We start from the raw sequence: 15000 nt of genomic DNA, 5'->3' as shown, positions 1-15000 counted from the left end.
ACCTTACTAAAGTGTTCCATTTTAGAGATCTACCAAATTGATACGCCAATACCTCTTCCAACAACATTCACTCCGAACGCCACCAGTGCTCCCATCAATTTGTTGCTTCTCCACATTCTGCAAGATGAATTGACGAAGCCATCTTGATCATTCCGTGGGCTGGAGGACGGGGTATCGGCTTCCTCCATTGAACGTCTTATGTAGGTGCACTATGAGAATGCACGAGTATATAAGGGTCCGGATTTCCTGGTCCAGTTCTCATCATCGTCTCCTATTCCACTTCTGATATTTCACCTCTTCTACTATCTTCAAGCTTTTCCCTCTTACATATATCTTGTTTTTCACCCCGAAACCACCTACCACTCCGTTGGTAATGGCTACAGCAGAGAAGATCCAATTCAGCACTCCATTACCAGTCACACCTCCGGGCAGCCTGAACCCGAGCCCGAGCCTATTGCAATCCGAACAGCCTGTCACGGCAGAAGACCAAACCGGCAAGATGAATTGGGAGATCACTAAGACATATGAGGTATCGGTTACTAGAGAGAAATCAAGGTATCTATCCTTCCATGGCGAACCAATATCTTGCTAAAATTCCAATAGAAAACGGAGCGGAGATTGTGGAAATTCCTGGAGTATTATTGAGGATCTCGAGCGTACAGGAGCACAGCTCCATGACGCAGCTGGGAGACCCAAGGATGATAATTCCGTGGCACGTGAACTGTACGTCTCTAGCCGTTTGTAGGTCCCAGTCTGCTAACAAGCTATCCTTATCTAGTAGGGACGTAGAGGTTTATAGCTCTGGAGCAGATGCTACCATCATTGAGCCGTTAGAGATGTGGGAGCCGCTATATATGGGGGAGCCGGAGGTTTTTTGGCCTGACCCGTTTCCCGTCACCTCCCTTGATGAGGCCTTCAGTGACACGTCCGACGACGTCTCCAGTGAAGCTTCTTCTGACCTAGCAAGCGAAAGGTCTTCTGAAACGGAAGGCAGTGTCGTAGACCAGGCTGGGGTGGCAGGAGGATTGCCAGGTAAGATCACTCGCGGCAGGCCATAAGGGATATCAAGCCCTTGAAGATTTGATGCTGACCTTATTCCCATGTTCAGGACTTGATCCTCGCAACGCGCATGATTTTTATGACTTTTTCGACCCTCACTACGATATTATAAATCGACCTGCCTCTAGTTCTGAGGCCTTCACCTCTTCGCATTCGAATGTGCAATAGATAGTCGAGGTCGCTTTCTCAACGGCGCTTGGTTAGCGCGTAAACGGGCGATTCTTGGATTCTTGCGTTCGAATTCGATGATAGATTCTGTGGAAAGTTGGCCTGCATTAGCTTTATAGCATAGCAAAATGGGAGTAACAAAGCCTCTTTGCCGGGAGTGTTGCTAGTTGTGAGTGCCTTAGTTCGGTATTCCTACTTGGGAACAGGATTGTAATACAGCATAGATTTAGTGAAATGTGCAAGTCTACTGAGCCCCGCGGTTTTCATCATGTGATTTTAATTTTGTCGAATGTTCAGCGACGATGCCAAATTTTTAAGCGAGGATAGGCAGGCCCGTTCGAGCACGAACAAGAACAGTTAGCGGAAGTCCATCTATTTTTAGCTGGGGATCCCGTGCGGTGGTACTTTCTCATTGCGACAAATCATACCGACCCCTGTGATGGTTATAGCTTGTTTCGTTCTACTACCGGACTCATAATCCTAATACCACCCCCTTTTACGAATCTCGATATAAGCAACGACGAGTACCTAAAATTAAGCTGTTAGCTGTATAGTATATGTTTTCTTCGATCGCCTGGTTTGATAGAACTGCTGCCTGAGAGAACTATCCCCGGCTAATCTACGGAACCTGGATTCTCCGTGTTGAGCGTAAATAAGACAGGCTGAACGCAAATAATATCGCCAACCTCCTGCACGTTAAAAGAGTATCTTAAAAGATCTACGAAAGAAGTTGGCATAGGCTGAAGCCCGGGTAGCGGAGGAACAACGGCGACGGGAAGTTGCAGAGTACACAGATATGCCTGATAGCGTTCGGGCCACGGATATTGTTAAGGAAGAGTTAAATTACGTAGCTCCTACTCCGATTCTTGAGAGCTGCGACTAAGGTTAAGGAAATACTTCATCGATCTTTAATAGACGTCTATTCATCTCGCCAATGATCTATATTCCCATCCGCGTTATTTCATCCATCCCCCGAGAGCTCGGGTCCGAGTATAAACGTTATGTCCATAGGCTTCGGTTGATTCAATCCTGTGGAAGCTGTAGTTCTCTGCGAAACAGTAGAGTAATGCGGATCGTTTTCTGTAAAGTTAATAGAACATAAGCCAAAAGTCTTATTGCTGCTGATTTCCGAACTCGCTGCACAAGTGACTGACCTCGTTGTTTAATTTCCCGGTCCCTGGCATCTCGGCCCCCCCCTTCAACCCCTTTCCCTTCCTTCCCACTAATTAGACTGGCTATTTGATTTCCTGTCTCGACTGTTTGTTGGGAAGAGAGGTGCGAGCTAGGAGCCATTCCCGGGCTAGTCGTCTCGGTATGAAGTACTTGGGTGTTGTGTGGGACCAAGCATAGATCTGGACACAGTGAAGGAATAGCACTAGGTGATATCCCCTCTTCGGGAAAGTCGAACGTCTCATCTAACTTTATAGCCCATGTTCGCCGTATTTGAAACTGAGAAGGATCCGCGCAATCCCATCCGCGAGATACAAACTCATCATCAGTAAGTTTACCGCGTATCCAGGCCCGATATGGTTCTAGTTCGGTCACCAGCGGGTGCAAGCCCGCTTTATTACATGTTAGCTACGTATGCAAAAAATTAGAAAGAGAGTACTATACTCGTAGCCAGCGATGTGGATCTCGGATGCGGAGGTATAGGCTCAATAATGTGACCAAAACATTCTACCGCCTGAGCTACTAAACGCTCCTCCGGTGTTGCCATTGTTTAAGTTAGGTATCAGTGGGATGGCCAGTTGGTCCGCAGCTTTCCCCCGTATATGGAAAGATGTATGCGGAGAGCAATCGTGGGCAGGGCATTAGAAAACCTGTAGATGCGCATGGTGCCGAGGGACAATGTTATATCTGCTTCACTGGCTCTACCAAGGCTGCTTATCCAGGTCCGCTCTCGTTGGGTCAATGTCCCACTTGCAGAATAGCTTGCCTCGCTCGACCCTACATTGGCCCTACTGGGCGCTGTATTTGCAGGAGTAGCACAGTCCTAGAATTATTACATGAGACTTAAATATTGCTACTATAACACTCTCAGGTGACCTGCTTTCCGAAGCAGAGATGGATAACTACAATAACCCCTAAGGACTAGAAGCTATCCCCTAGAATATACTCTGTGGCCCACTACCCACGCCCCGCTCCAAAGCCATCAAACGCTCCAGGAAGGTCTACAGCCCCAGGCCCCTGAGATAGGGAAGCGGATACAGTGCCCTGAGCGAGCTGCCACTACATGAAGATCGACTCAGCAAAGACGGCTGCAGACCGTTCTGGCCTAAGAGCGAAAGAGGCTTTTGGGGTATCGGAGCCCCAGGACCACTAATATAAATATACATACGTCCGGTCTCCCTCTCCCACACCAGGCTGGGTCGCACTGCGAAATGCCACCTTGTGTCTAATACGGAAAATTGGCGCTCTTGTTTGTTATTTCTTAATCCGCTCGAGTAAAGTAACAGAGCCTACCGGTATTAACCAGAGTCATGGACTCCATTATCGGTATGAGAGGATGGGATGAAATAGCCTATCTTACTGAGGATCCTGCACAGTGCTGGGGTTCTTCATTTGATGGGTATCAACCTGCCACTTTCAACATGCCTTCCTACCGACCTTATCCTGCATCAGAGTCACTAGCAACTCCTTTACAGCACCAACACAGCTACCTGCAAGACCAACGACAAGAGCAGGGTTTTGCCACTAATAACCTAGATGTGACGCTTCAACAGGAGGCTCTGCAGCCTCAGGGCCCTGAGATAGGGCCTAGGTACGTGGAGTATCGGACGGCAATGAAGGAGATCTTCCAGAATATCATTGACGGTCGACTGGCTATGGCAAGTCAGTCGCTCTTAGAAGAATCAAAGTGGCTCGCGGGGCATGTCGAGGTTCTCGGTGAGCTATTGTTTCTTCTGTCGGACCTAGAAGCTAATAGTTTCTCCAACTGGAGGACTTACTGTGGATGATGTCTCTGTTTATACGGATATGATTGGCAATAATATTGCGCCTGCGAAGGCAGTTTACACAGAGCGAAAAGAGCTGTGGGACGAGTTTAATACTGCTTGGGTTAGCCTCTTCCAAAAGCAGAGTGATATGCAGGAGCCCGGGCAGCGGATACAGCACCGACAGAGCTTAATGTCTGAAGAGTCTGTCAACGAGATGGCCGAAGGCCTGACTGAAATGTGCGATGCTATTGAGAAGCACGGCTTGGTTGACTACCAATATGGCGTTGAAGAAGAGCGAATAGTAGTTGGTAATCTTACTCGATATTTCCCTTGGGTATAATACTGAACTGATCTAACCTCACAGTTATTGAAAATTGTCTCGACTTGCAGGAATCAAGAAAGGGGATGGCTGAAGGCAGAGGACTTGAAAACTCTCCATAAAAGGGGCACCCTTGCTAGCTAGAAGTATTAGGAGCCACTGCTCGGTTGCTCAGTGAAAGAAGGGACTTTTATGCACATTCTCAGCTTCCGTCTCCTCAAATGCCCTCTCCCATTGTCTTCCTCCGACATCGATTCTCTTTGCTTCGAGTTGCGGCGCTTACACTTGCGGAATATCCTTCGATTCAGAGGGCTCGAAACGAATGCTCGAAGAAGCGGGAAGGGCTGAATGCAAGGGCGACGGCAGATTGCCGTAAAGGCGAATGGGAGGCCCGCGCACTTTTATGGTTATGGGGTTCTTAGCAGGGCGGGAGGGTCACATGCTGCCTATCACGCGACGATGCCGTCAGGCCGTCTTGGGCCCCAGGCTGAAACAAGCGAGACTAAAATTATGATTCGCGCCTTGTCGACCGAGAACTGTTCCGAGGTCAAAAACCCCACGTATCTTCCAACATCCGACCACCTTGTGCCCTCCGGTAATGCTTTCATCGACGATTGTGCCACAGGCGGTCGACCGCGCGTCTGCTGATATGGCACATGCAGAACTAACCAGTTTCCTCGACTCGCGGAACCCCGGCGCTGTGACGAAGCAGCTTGATAAGGTGCTGTCTTTGGATGTCCAATTGGAGTCCCTAGACCTGCAAAAGACGAGTTCATTAGTGGCGGATTTTCTTCACGTATGCGCTATTCTACGCAGAAGGCGCTCATTCAGAATCACGGTGTGCTGACGAGGTGGCAGAGTAAGGGCAAGCGACTAGCTGCTGATTTCCTACAAGCACAAGACGCGACACTCGAAAGGTCATTCCTGGTGCTGTACTGCGCCTGAGAGAAGAAGAGAGTAAACAAAGCGCTAGCGAATGTGACGATCTTCCTTGCGCTAGGCAGGCTATCTTTGGAGAACGGGCTGCCCCAAGTCGGCGAAGATTCCGCTAATCAAGCCCTGATGAGCGGTGATGCTCTCGTAGCCAACTGCGATGCGCCGCATATCTGGGATAAAAATGAAGGGGGCGGTTTTGCTCTTGTGTCTGATTGGAATGTTTGCTCTTAGGCCGTTAGAGAGGCCTATTCGCTCACGGCTGCTGAGAAGCCGTTTGGGGGAAATATGGATGGAAAGAAATCCGGGTGAAAGATGTCTAGCTCGAGAGGATCGTCGGGTTCGAAGACGTCCCAGTCAACGTTCCCATTTGCCATAGGTGCGTTGCCTGCTGCGCTGAGATTCAGTGGCGTGGGGTGCGGGCTTCCTAATACTGTGCTGGGTAGCATCGGACCTCTTGGACCAGCATCTTCACAAGTAATTAGCTGGGCTCTCGAAGAAGACCTGTGAAATCTCACCTGAAGTCTCCATGCTGTTGGTGCGCCCTCTGCCCATTTCATAATCCGGTGGCTCCCCTGGCCTGCCCGACGGGTCAGTGCCCGCCACATCTTGACCTTGCGTGGCTGATGTGCCTGTTGCGAGGCCAAGACTCTCTGCAGTTTGAACAGGTGCCTCGACCTCTCTCAAGTGCCCGTGGCCGCTGTGGGCTGATGGATGCTGGTTCTCAGCGCCAGGGCCACCTGAAGGCAAAGGGGGATCTCGAGACTGATCAACAGATATCCCTTGGCTCCTGTTTTTCCTTGACGCTCTCTTTGCAGTGTGTTGGCGTTATAGTTGCGGGAGGGTTATCTGGAATCGATGGCGCGATCCTTGGGATCAAGCCCCTGCCGCGACAATCAAGAAGGCCGGAGTCGAGAATACCCGGTGTACCTACACGTGAGATGAATAAGCAATCTTAGTTAGGGATAAACGTCTTGAATTGGTCAAAATATACCGAAACGCCATATAACTTAGTTGATGAAGGACGAAGTGAGGAGGGCACATGCAGTTATCTTGTTAGTGAGAACTGAGGCGAAATTGCAGCGGTGAGCAGTATGGTGGAAAGCAGTAGCACGTGTGTGCTTCCTCTTTAGGGATAGCTTGATCCCGCGAACTGGCACACTCCGCCCGCAGCCATCTCTTAGGGAACAACTAAGTGAACTTGGAGGTGATAAAGGATACTTTACTAGCTTAGGTTAACTAGTACCTACCAGCTGTAAATTTATTTATAAGCTGCTGGTTTGTTCTTGACATCCATAAAACCCGAAAGCAGAATGCCATGCCATATCGGTAGCGAGGTGATGGACCGAGATTTGCCCCGCCGCAAGTCTGGCCTCCGCTCAAGAAATTTTGCAAACGCTCTGTTTAGAAACTCCACGCTATACTTTGCAGCATCCCATCGGTAATGGCCAGTTATAAGGATTTAGGCGCTGATGCCGCAACGGCGGACGCTGCTCGGGATGAGCTGATGGCTTGGATACAGGAGAAGAACCCAGACCTGTTGATCAACACATTCGATCGGCCCTTCCAGCCTCTCCCCCATACTGCGAAGACCAAAGCGGTCGCTGTCAAATATGAGGTATTCCCGATTATTTATGCTATGCGAAATACAAACCCAGATTGCTGACGGTCCTCAAGGCTGTTGGTGGACGACATGCCGCACAGATCCTCAATGTCCAACCTGAACAAGTCCAGGTGTTCAGCGCTTCAAGGGCCGTCGTCTACACCAGATTTAACTGTCCCTCGAGTCAGTCGCCAAGCGGAACAACCTCTGGGAAAGTCGTTACAATCCTAGCTCTCGGCGCGTTAGATCATGACAAAGGCTTACCTGGAATTGGGAGCCCGGCTCAGCACCACAAATTGGACAGCGGAGAGGTGCTATGTGCTTCGGGAGATGCGCTTCAATCTTTCAATCCAAATCTAGGTAGGGGCCAAGTCGGACTCGCAATCCTGACTCTCTGGACTATCGTGGCTCAACCAAGAGATACGGCTGAAGGGTCTAGGAAGTCATAGTAATCGGGCGGCCAGAATGGATTGGCTGAAGTATTGAAGAAGTCGTAGTAGTCGGGTTCATTGGCTACACGTTTTAACGAGGTTTTCTTTGCTTGCAAGTTCTGACGATAGACATACCATTTCCTGACTGTGCTTGGGAGACATCGGGAATGTGCGACTCTCTGGTATCGCCAACAGTTTGCCGAACCTGGTCTGTCATCCCCGTGTCAGCGAGACCACAACCTAGTTAAAGACAGGGCATATATATCAGGACGCTTTCGCCTGGGAGCCGGGCGGCTATTACCTTGGTCGTTGGCGGATTCATCTTGACTTCGTCTTTCTGTGACTGGTGGTATGCCAGCCGCTGCGTATGTGGGACTGTTCGAAGCTTCTTTAGATTGTCCACCTCCGTCTGGGTGGGAGGAGGGTAAATCGAGAGACAATTGATCTATCCTAGGCATCAGCCGGCAATAATCTGTTTCGTGGGGATCTGGGACTTACAGGGAACCTGAAGTCCACCGTAAGAATACTCTTGGTCGATCGCTTGCATGGCACCTTCCAACTCGTGCCGTATGGCATAGAGTGGTATCGACTCAAGGTATTTATTGATCGCCATTATCTCAAGAGGTGCCCACTTTCGCTGCTCAAACCTGGATCGTAAATTCTCAATGGGTTCGCCCTTGAATATAGAGGTTGATGCTTACAACTGTGACTTCCCGAGACCTAGTATCAAGCCTCGGTGCCGGATCAGGCTCCATTTCTCACCGTGGCGGGTCATGCGTGTCAATGTCTTCCGTCTGCGAGCGTATTCTTCATTTGGGAGTTTTCCCCAAATACGTTGCGCAACCGCGTCGATTGCCATTGATCGATATGTTGCTATCGGCTTAGCCGATGAACTGTTTTGTCCTTTCTTTTGTTGGATTTTCTTCCTACGTCGGAGGCTCCGCTCCTCCTCCTGAAGGAGCTTGAAGGTCTTGAGTAGGATAATCTTCCTCCGCATCGGATCCAGCCTCGGGGCGTTTTCGATCTGCTCGAATGCATCGAAGTAGAAGGCGATAAGGTCAAGATTATGGGAAATAGGTCCTCGGATATTTGTTCTGCGGAAAGATGAAGGGTCTTCGGCCCAGATCAAGGCATCTGCCTTGAGGCGCTTAACATCCACAGATGCCCAAGCTTGGACAACGCGCAAGACTCTCTGTATCTGATCTTCTGATAGCTTCTCACCGCTCGCCGTTGCGAAAGCACCCAACCATATCTCTTCTGGTAGTTTTTCTAATAGCTTCATAGGTTCTGATGGCTCAACGAACTCATTTGAAGATTGCCCGGGACCTGCGCCGTGAAGCAAGGCGGCCCGTAAGGAGCGTAATCGATGAGGACTCTCACGAAGGGTTTTGAGAAGATTTCCGACCTCCTAGATTTGCGGCAAGTCAAAAAAAAATCCTTATAATCGGGGTGTCACTACCAACCTGATCCCCAGCAGCACAGAAAACATCCCCAAGCTCCTCGAGCTTTGTTGCCATTGGCGCTGGAACCTGTCGCGTCTGTATGAGCAAACCATAAAATTCAATTTACCGAATCGTCATACCTCATGGCTAATAGCTGAACCCATTCCCGGTGAACTGTTGATTCAACAGTTGAGGGGGTGTTACAAAGAAGCCTATACTGGAGGATCAGACAGAGTATAGTAGGGCACAAGGAAGCAAGGGTCAAAGTTCCTCAGAGGAACTTTGACCCCTGCGCCAAGCCGCCTGCCCCCCGCTAGAGTACAACGCCCTTCCCCGGCTCGTTCGCCGGTAGGCATCCTCTCGCTAGCTTATGCGATGGATTGCCTAAGTGCATCTCGCCCACAGAGACTAAGACTGTCGGCATCTTATCCCCGGATCTAAGAATAGCGCCTCCAAACTAGCAAAGATGCTTGATTCCACCAAATAGTGATGAGCCAGAGCTTAGTAAGGAGGCCGCGGCCTTCCATATCGGGACTATGGGTCTCTATCTACTGAAACGTGGAGATCTAACTCAATGTCAGAATTGAAGCTGCCATAACGAGGCAGCCCTTGGGGTATCGTGGTATAAGAACAAGGCAACCTGCATGGGCCCTCACTGCTCATCGCTGTAGCTTCACGTTGACCATACTGTCTGAGCGAAGCATCCCCTGCTTGTACGATGGGCGGCCTGCACTACATTATTCGCTCCTTACTATCTCATTACACATAATGCATTCTCACACGTCTTCGCGAGCCTTGCATGCCCTTTCCATTTCGTCAGCGGGAAGTCTTCTCTCCTCAAAGCTATTGATATGGCTCTCTTCATACAGCGTCGTCGTTGCAGTCATCAGGCTCCTTGGATACATGCTACCAACCAACCGCAGGAGATCGCTTCTCGTGCTGTGGGTGGCTTCTTCTGCTATTTCCAGCAGCCTTTTGGGAGTGGCCTGCGCTATCCAAACCAGAGGTATTTCCCACACCTGCCTCTGCCTTGCTTAAACTGACTGGGTAGGCGATGAGACGAATCTGAGAGCTTTCGTGGGTGTGCTGGTGGGGAATTATGGGGCGTCAGAAATGTGCGAGGTGCTGAATATCCTGGTGTATCTGGAGTTCCTACTACTACGCAGCTGGTTAATATTTGGAATGTGCTTATGGACGGGTCTCAGAGTTGCTGGGCTTTGCATCTGGTATGGTCATACATATGAGCCGCACCTTAGCTTTGGCCGGCTGCTAATTTTGGCGGTAGCATCGTACGGGAAGCTGAGCTTTCACTGGTTTTGAAGGCATTGCTCCTCTCGACTTCTGGGGACTACCTCCTTATATGCATCGGATTCACATACATTTTTCTCGTGCCTCTGCGCGCCGCGGCGCTTACAAAGAGTGCTGTTCCGCCCGAGAATCCATGTCGGCCGCCGTGGTATCGTGGATTGCCGTGGTCTAGAGGATGGCCTCTCCTAGGCCATGCTCTTTTACAACTCTCCGTATCCGCTCTTGCCTTGGCTTTCTTTGTAGTGGGTAGCATAGGCTATAGCGATCTAGCCTTCTCTGCTTGCGTAAGTCGGGGAATGTGTTCTTCTATCGCCTACGGACTGGGCTAACACGGAGCAGATATTGTTCAGCATCCTCAATACTTGTACCCTCCGAATCGTTCTTCGTCAATCACTCCAGCTTCTGCATGCTCGGCTCTCTGCGCGCTCCACAAGGTTTCGTTTTCGTCCGTTCATCCAGCAATATGTCGCGAGCGCTCGTCGATTATCCGGGTTCCACGCCACCCAGCACCTCGCAGGATTTCGGATGGCTCCTATCGTCATGGAAGATCAATACCGGACGGCGAATTATCTCGAGAACGGGGAAGGGGATTCTCCTGCTTTTCTTAGGCCGGTCGAGGACTCGTGCACTCTTGTGCGGCTCTCTCATTTTAGGCCGTGCGCAGAGACGAATAAGAAGCTTAGCAAGCTCGAGAGCAAGGAGATTCTACAGATGTATGAATTGCCGGATGAATCCTGGGAACTCCTTGTGCTCAAGTCATACTTGCCAGCCTTAGCGGGCGGCCTCGGCAAGGTCTTCACTAGTTGCAGGATCGAACCGGACAGCGGCCCTACCGAACCCAGCGAGGGCGAGGGCTATGAAAACCTGGGCGTTTTGCGAGAGGGAAGAGTACATGAGAAATGAAGCCTCGGCCACGGCCGCGGCTTTTTACTCTTACTATAGAGGCGGTGCAATGCCGTGACTAATACGTTTGAAACGGACAGATCTGTCGAATAGCGGTTTACTTCGTCTTCGAATGGACCGTATCTTTTTCCTGGCTGTAGCGGCCAGCGCAGCTTCTGGAGGATTGTATTGCCTCCTAAGCGTTTTGTATACTAAAGTGAAATATGACACTATTTGAGAAATTGTGTTGGAATGGCATTCTCTTTGTCTGCAGATGATATGTAATGTACTTTTTGCGCTCTTAACTGTAGTTTCTTCGCCCTTTAACGAGGCTAGGCCTAAACCCCTTACCTGTCTGTCTTTACTGTCTTTACTGCGGCGCAGGAGCAGCTCTTGCTAACGCGACGCCGGAAGTCGTTGCTCGAGCGTGGGAGATCTGGCCCAATCCGTCTCAACCGATACCTCATGTGCAGAAACAGAGGCCAGGAAGGGAGGACTATCTTAAGTAAGACATATGCCGCGCAAGTGTGATATGTATGAGACCGTGCATTAACGGTACCGCAGCAGGCAGAAATTAATCCCCGATTTCTTAATGCTATCACAGCTAAGCCCTCCGCAAATCCTGTTTCTTGAATTGTCCTATATTTGGTCAATGTCCTTCCTTCCATCCCTCAAAAGTTTCTCTTATTCGCCGTCCTGATCAATGCCGCCGTCTTCACAGCGTTCCTTATCATGGCAAGCGACAAGGCCCTGTACAAGCTGATGGTGCTGGGAGATAGAGATGTTGGGAAGACGGCCTTGGTCATACAGTTATGCTTACAACATTTCGTTGAGACTGTACGCAATTCCAAAATCTTCAACGACTCAATATCCATGCTTACGTTTTCCATAGCACGTTCCCACTATCGAGGACTCGTACAGAAAACAAGTTGAGATAGATGGGCAACCTTGCATGCTACAAGTTCTCGATACTGGTGACCTGGAAATGTATCGGGCTTTAAGAGACTCATGGATTCGCGGCACGGAAGTTTTCATCCTAGTTTATAGCATTTCCTCGAGATCTTCCTTTACACGAATTCAGCGATATTACGACTTGATCCAGCAGGTTAGGGAGTCGACTTGCCCTATTCCTCTGCTCGATAGGGGCAGTTGCCGCAGGCCATTTGTCAAGGACGAACAAGGAATATGGACTTAGCATCCCGCAAGACCAGCATAAAACCTCTGCAGCCAGGTTCTATGCCTCGGCAGTTAACCAACTATACCTAGATATCGATTCGGATAATGCAGGGTCAGATGCTACGCTTGGAGCTTGTCTACTCCTGTGTGTCTACGAGGTTGGATTCCTGGACTCCTATTCCGGCAAGAAACCAAGCTAACAGCCTTCAGATATCATACACCCAGGAGCGCAGTTGGCTTGGGCATCTCCAAGGAGCTGCAGGGCTGATTGACTCCCGGGGGGGTCCTCGGCCGGGACACTACTTGACGCGACTTTTCAGTCTACTCGACATTTCCGGATTACCCTTCTCTGGTCGTGCCCCATCATTCAAGGGGGCCTATTGGGCTGGCGACATAACTAACGGAGGCGAAATCGTTCGGTGGCCATACTACGATTCCAGAGGCGCGGTGGCCGATCGTACCTCCGCGTTAATGACCCTGATAACGGGCCTCTCAGATTTACGGCCTGGCACGAGCAACTCCGCCACGGCTACTCTCCAAGCCCAGTGGGATTCCTGCCCGGCAGAGCTACCCGATATGAGCAATGACTGGAGGGTATTGACTATTCCGACTCTTAGTGAGTCAGCTAGCTTGGAGAATGAGGCATTTTCGAGGACAAGGCTGTGTTTCTACGGATGCAAGATATACATCTCCCAGATTTTGCGTCCAGACTATGCTCTCCCTTCGCAGGACCAGGAGTTAGCTCGAGCTATTAACGAGATCTTAGAGATTGCAGAGAAGACCCCCGAGGGCCATGGTTTAGAAACCGGCCTTTACTGGGGCCTCTTTATGGCAGGCGTTGCTATCTTTAACGACGTCGGTAAGGAGAAATTTATCCGGCGGAAGATGTCAGTGGATACGGAGGGTATATTTGTACGTGTTCGAATTTACTTCCTTTAGAATCCGGGCTAATAGATTAAAAAGCGTGCAGATCGCCCTCTAGCGGTGTTGGAGAAGCTGTGGGCTATGCAGCATAAACACAATCGACAGTTCGACTGGCGGGGATGGCTAGAGCTGAGGCCGTAAGTCCCCGCAAGCCCGATATGCTCTAGGATGTACTAATATGCCCCTTTATTCTAGGTTTGTATTGTTCTGAATATTCGACAAGCACTTGTAGGAAGATTGTAATGACAACTTTGTATCTTATCTCCCTCGTTCACTATGCGTTCGTTTATACTAGAATCCTTTTATTTCATTCCCATTGTTGATAAAGGGGTCATGTAGCACAACCTTTTAGAGCTGTTAATGTAAATTAAATTTATCGTGTACTTTTTTAGTAATAACATATCTCATTTTGAGAGTATTCTTCACGAGAATTGAAAGCGGGACGAGGGGCTCTCCGCTAGCTGGCTCGACTGTTAGGTATGATTATATACTATACTTGTCCATTCAGCTATGATTCCAGGCTAGGGTAGGTGATGATGATCCCTGGGCGTCGATCGCGGCACTCGATACTTCTGGTTCCCCACCTCCTATATAAAGCCTCGAAAATGCTCTCGAGAGGAAAGTACACTTATTTAATCTTTCCCCGATTTACTTCCCCCCAACTCTAGTTTTCGTTCTCGCAAATTCAGAAGACCCTTACTCTACAAATGACGGTCGGTAAGCCCAGGTGTAATATATATCGTTATGCTAACTTCGAGGAGAATCATCAGAAGCTGCAGCGGCTACGACAAGAAGGATACCTCTCGATTACTGCCGAGGCAGAATCAGACTGCCCGCAAATTCTTGTCAGCCTTCACCAGAGTGTAGCCAGCAACCTTCTCCGGCGCGGCTCCTTAGCCGATTGTGTTCACCAGCACTTCATATATAACAGAGACTGGACCGTATACCGAAAATTTGCTTTCGAGAAGATAGATAGCAAAACAATTGATGGGGACAGGAACTGGAATGAAATCGCAACTGTCTTCTCTGAGGGGAATATATATGAATATAGCGCGCGCGAAGTATATCGTATATGGAGAGAAGAAGTGGTATAGTACATCTTGGTAGATGGCTAAGCAACTTCAACTAATATTCTTATTAGGACAAGTATAGTATTATACAAGAGCAGCCCTCGAGGCTTGAGCCTCCACGACTGCCCGTCCGCAAACGACGGTCAACTGGAGCTATTCGAGAAGCAAAGGGGGAAAATAAGCGGAACTATACTTATGCAAGGGAAAACGAGGAAGCAGCTAAAAAGATGGAAGAGAATGGAGAAAGAGGCGAGGACAGAGATGCAAAGTTGACGCTAGGCTCTTCCAGTCAGGCCTCGGACGACCACCTCGCAGCTATTGGACTGAGCATGTTACGAAAGTGAGCGGTTAGTGTCTTCTTACTTCTATTCATGTAGATGAGAAACTCGTTCTATTTTAATTGTTTCTGCTCGAAATTTGGCGCCGCTCCCACTGATTTCTGCCCCCTTGACGCTTCTTTATTTGATGGCTTGGCCGAAAAGACCTTTCGGCCTGGCGGACATCCCATCCTCTGATGAAGCTCTTCGTCGTTCGTTTTGGTATTGGAAGGTCGCGGTTGCACCCCACACCGGGCAGTATATAAAAGCATTTGAGATGTAAGAGGGAGACAATCGAAATCCTTGGGCAGCCCATGTGCCGGCCCACTCCAATCGATTCCGACTGGAGCTTTTGAACCCGGACGGGGAGCCCCTTCGAATAAGGGGTGTCTCTTTTCGGGCTGTACTTCCATAGGGATACTTGATAGACGA

At 49.6% G+C, this 15000-nt stretch overlaps 10 protein-coding genes across 10 annotated transcripts; 7 read left to right on the top strand and 3 right to left on the bottom strand.

Annotated features, from left to right (window-relative positions):
* Positions 1-373: 373 nt before the first annotated feature.
* Positions 374-1227, top strand: BP5553_10499 (uncharacterized protein; the record flags this gene model as incomplete). Its single annotated transcript, XM_032019122.1, has 4 exons — positions 374-555; positions 604-723; positions 779-1032; positions 1109-1227. The coding sequence occupies 4 exons, from the start codon at positions 374-376 to the stop codon at positions 1225-1227; spliced, it is 675 nt and encodes a 224-aa protein (XP_031864829.1).
* Positions 1228-2188: 961 nt separating this feature from the next.
* BP5553_10498 (uncharacterized protein) lies at positions 2189-2944 on the bottom strand (the record flags this gene model as incomplete). The annotated part of the gene is made up of 3 exons (XM_032019121.1): positions 2189-2307; positions 2382-2789; positions 2842-2944. The coding sequence occupies 3 exons, from the start codon at positions 2942-2944 to the stop codon at positions 2189-2191; spliced, it is 630 nt and encodes a 209-aa protein (XP_031864828.1).
* A 763-nt stretch (positions 2945-3707) lies between these two features.
* BP5553_10497 (uncharacterized protein) lies at positions 3708-4604 on the top strand (the record flags this gene model as incomplete). The annotated part of the gene is made up of 3 exons (XM_032019120.1): positions 3708-4113; positions 4169-4471; positions 4528-4604. 3 exons carry the CDS (start codon positions 3708-3710, stop codon positions 4602-4604), a joined length of 786 nt encoding a protein of 261 aa, XP_031864827.1.
* Positions 4605-5080: 476 nt separating this feature from the next.
* BP5553_10496 (uncharacterized protein) lies at positions 5081-5427 on the top strand (the record flags this gene model as incomplete). The annotated part of the gene is made up of 2 exons (XM_032019119.1): positions 5081-5278; positions 5341-5427. The coding sequence occupies 2 exons, from the start codon at positions 5081-5083 to the stop codon at positions 5425-5427; spliced, it is 285 nt and encodes a 94-aa protein (XP_031864826.1).
* A 236-nt stretch (positions 5428-5663) lies between these two features.
* Positions 5664-5946, bottom strand: BP5553_10495 (uncharacterized protein; the record flags this gene model as incomplete). Its single annotated transcript, XM_032019118.1, has 2 exons — positions 5664-5884; positions 5934-5946. The coding sequence occupies 2 exons, from the start codon at positions 5944-5946 to the stop codon at positions 5664-5666; spliced, it is 234 nt and encodes a 77-aa protein (XP_031864825.1).
* Positions 5947-6859: 913 nt separating this feature from the next.
* On the top strand, positions 6860-7467 carry BP5553_10494 (uncharacterized protein; the record flags this gene model as incomplete). Its single annotated transcript, XM_032019117.1, has 2 exons — positions 6860-7033; positions 7093-7467. 2 exons carry the CDS (start codon positions 6860-6862, stop codon positions 7465-7467), a joined length of 549 nt encoding a protein of 182 aa, XP_031864824.1.
* Positions 7468-7540: 73 nt separating this feature from the next.
* BP5553_10493 (uncharacterized protein) lies at positions 7541-8966 on the bottom strand (the record flags this gene model as incomplete). The annotated part of the gene is made up of 5 exons (XM_032019116.1): positions 7541-7689; positions 7751-7894; positions 7948-8096; positions 8151-8857; positions 8913-8966. The coding sequence occupies 5 exons, from the start codon at positions 8964-8966 to the stop codon at positions 7541-7543; spliced, it is 1203 nt and encodes a 400-aa protein (XP_031864823.1).
* A 1107-nt stretch (positions 8967-10073) lies between these two features.
* Positions 10074-11102, top strand: BP5553_10492 (uncharacterized protein; the record flags this gene model as incomplete). Its single annotated transcript, XM_032019115.1, has 3 exons — positions 10074-10117; positions 10177-10483; positions 10539-11102. The coding sequence occupies 3 exons, from the start codon at positions 10074-10076 to the stop codon at positions 11100-11102; spliced, it is 915 nt and encodes a 304-aa protein (XP_031864822.1).
* A 711-nt stretch (positions 11103-11813) lies between these two features.
* BP5553_10491 (uncharacterized protein) lies at positions 11814-13392 on the top strand (the record flags this gene model as incomplete). The annotated part of the gene is made up of 6 exons (XM_032019114.1): positions 11814-11918; positions 11974-12068; positions 12187-12415; positions 12468-13169; positions 13221-13318; positions 13377-13392. The coding sequence occupies 6 exons, from the start codon at positions 11814-11816 to the stop codon at positions 13390-13392; spliced, it is 1245 nt and encodes a 414-aa protein (XP_031864821.1).
* Positions 13393-13888: 496 nt separating this feature from the next.
* Positions 13889-14595, top strand: BP5553_10490 (uncharacterized protein; the record flags this gene model as incomplete). Its single annotated transcript, XM_032019113.1, has 3 exons — positions 13889-13894; positions 13943-14269; positions 14323-14595. 3 exons carry the CDS (start codon positions 13889-13891, stop codon positions 14593-14595), a joined length of 606 nt encoding a protein of 201 aa, XP_031864820.1.
* Between the last annotated feature and the right edge of the window lie 405 nt (positions 14596-15000).

The sequence above is a fragment of the Venustampulla echinocandica genome (assembly GCF_003357145.1).
Source record: "Venustampulla echinocandica strain BP 5553 chromosome Unknown scaffold_15, whole genome shotgun sequence".
NCBI lineage: Eukaryota > Fungi > Ascomycota > Leotiomycetes > Helotiales > Pleuroascaceae > Venustampulla > Venustampulla echinocandica.
This window is presented reverse-complemented; position numbering and strand designations above follow the sequence as displayed.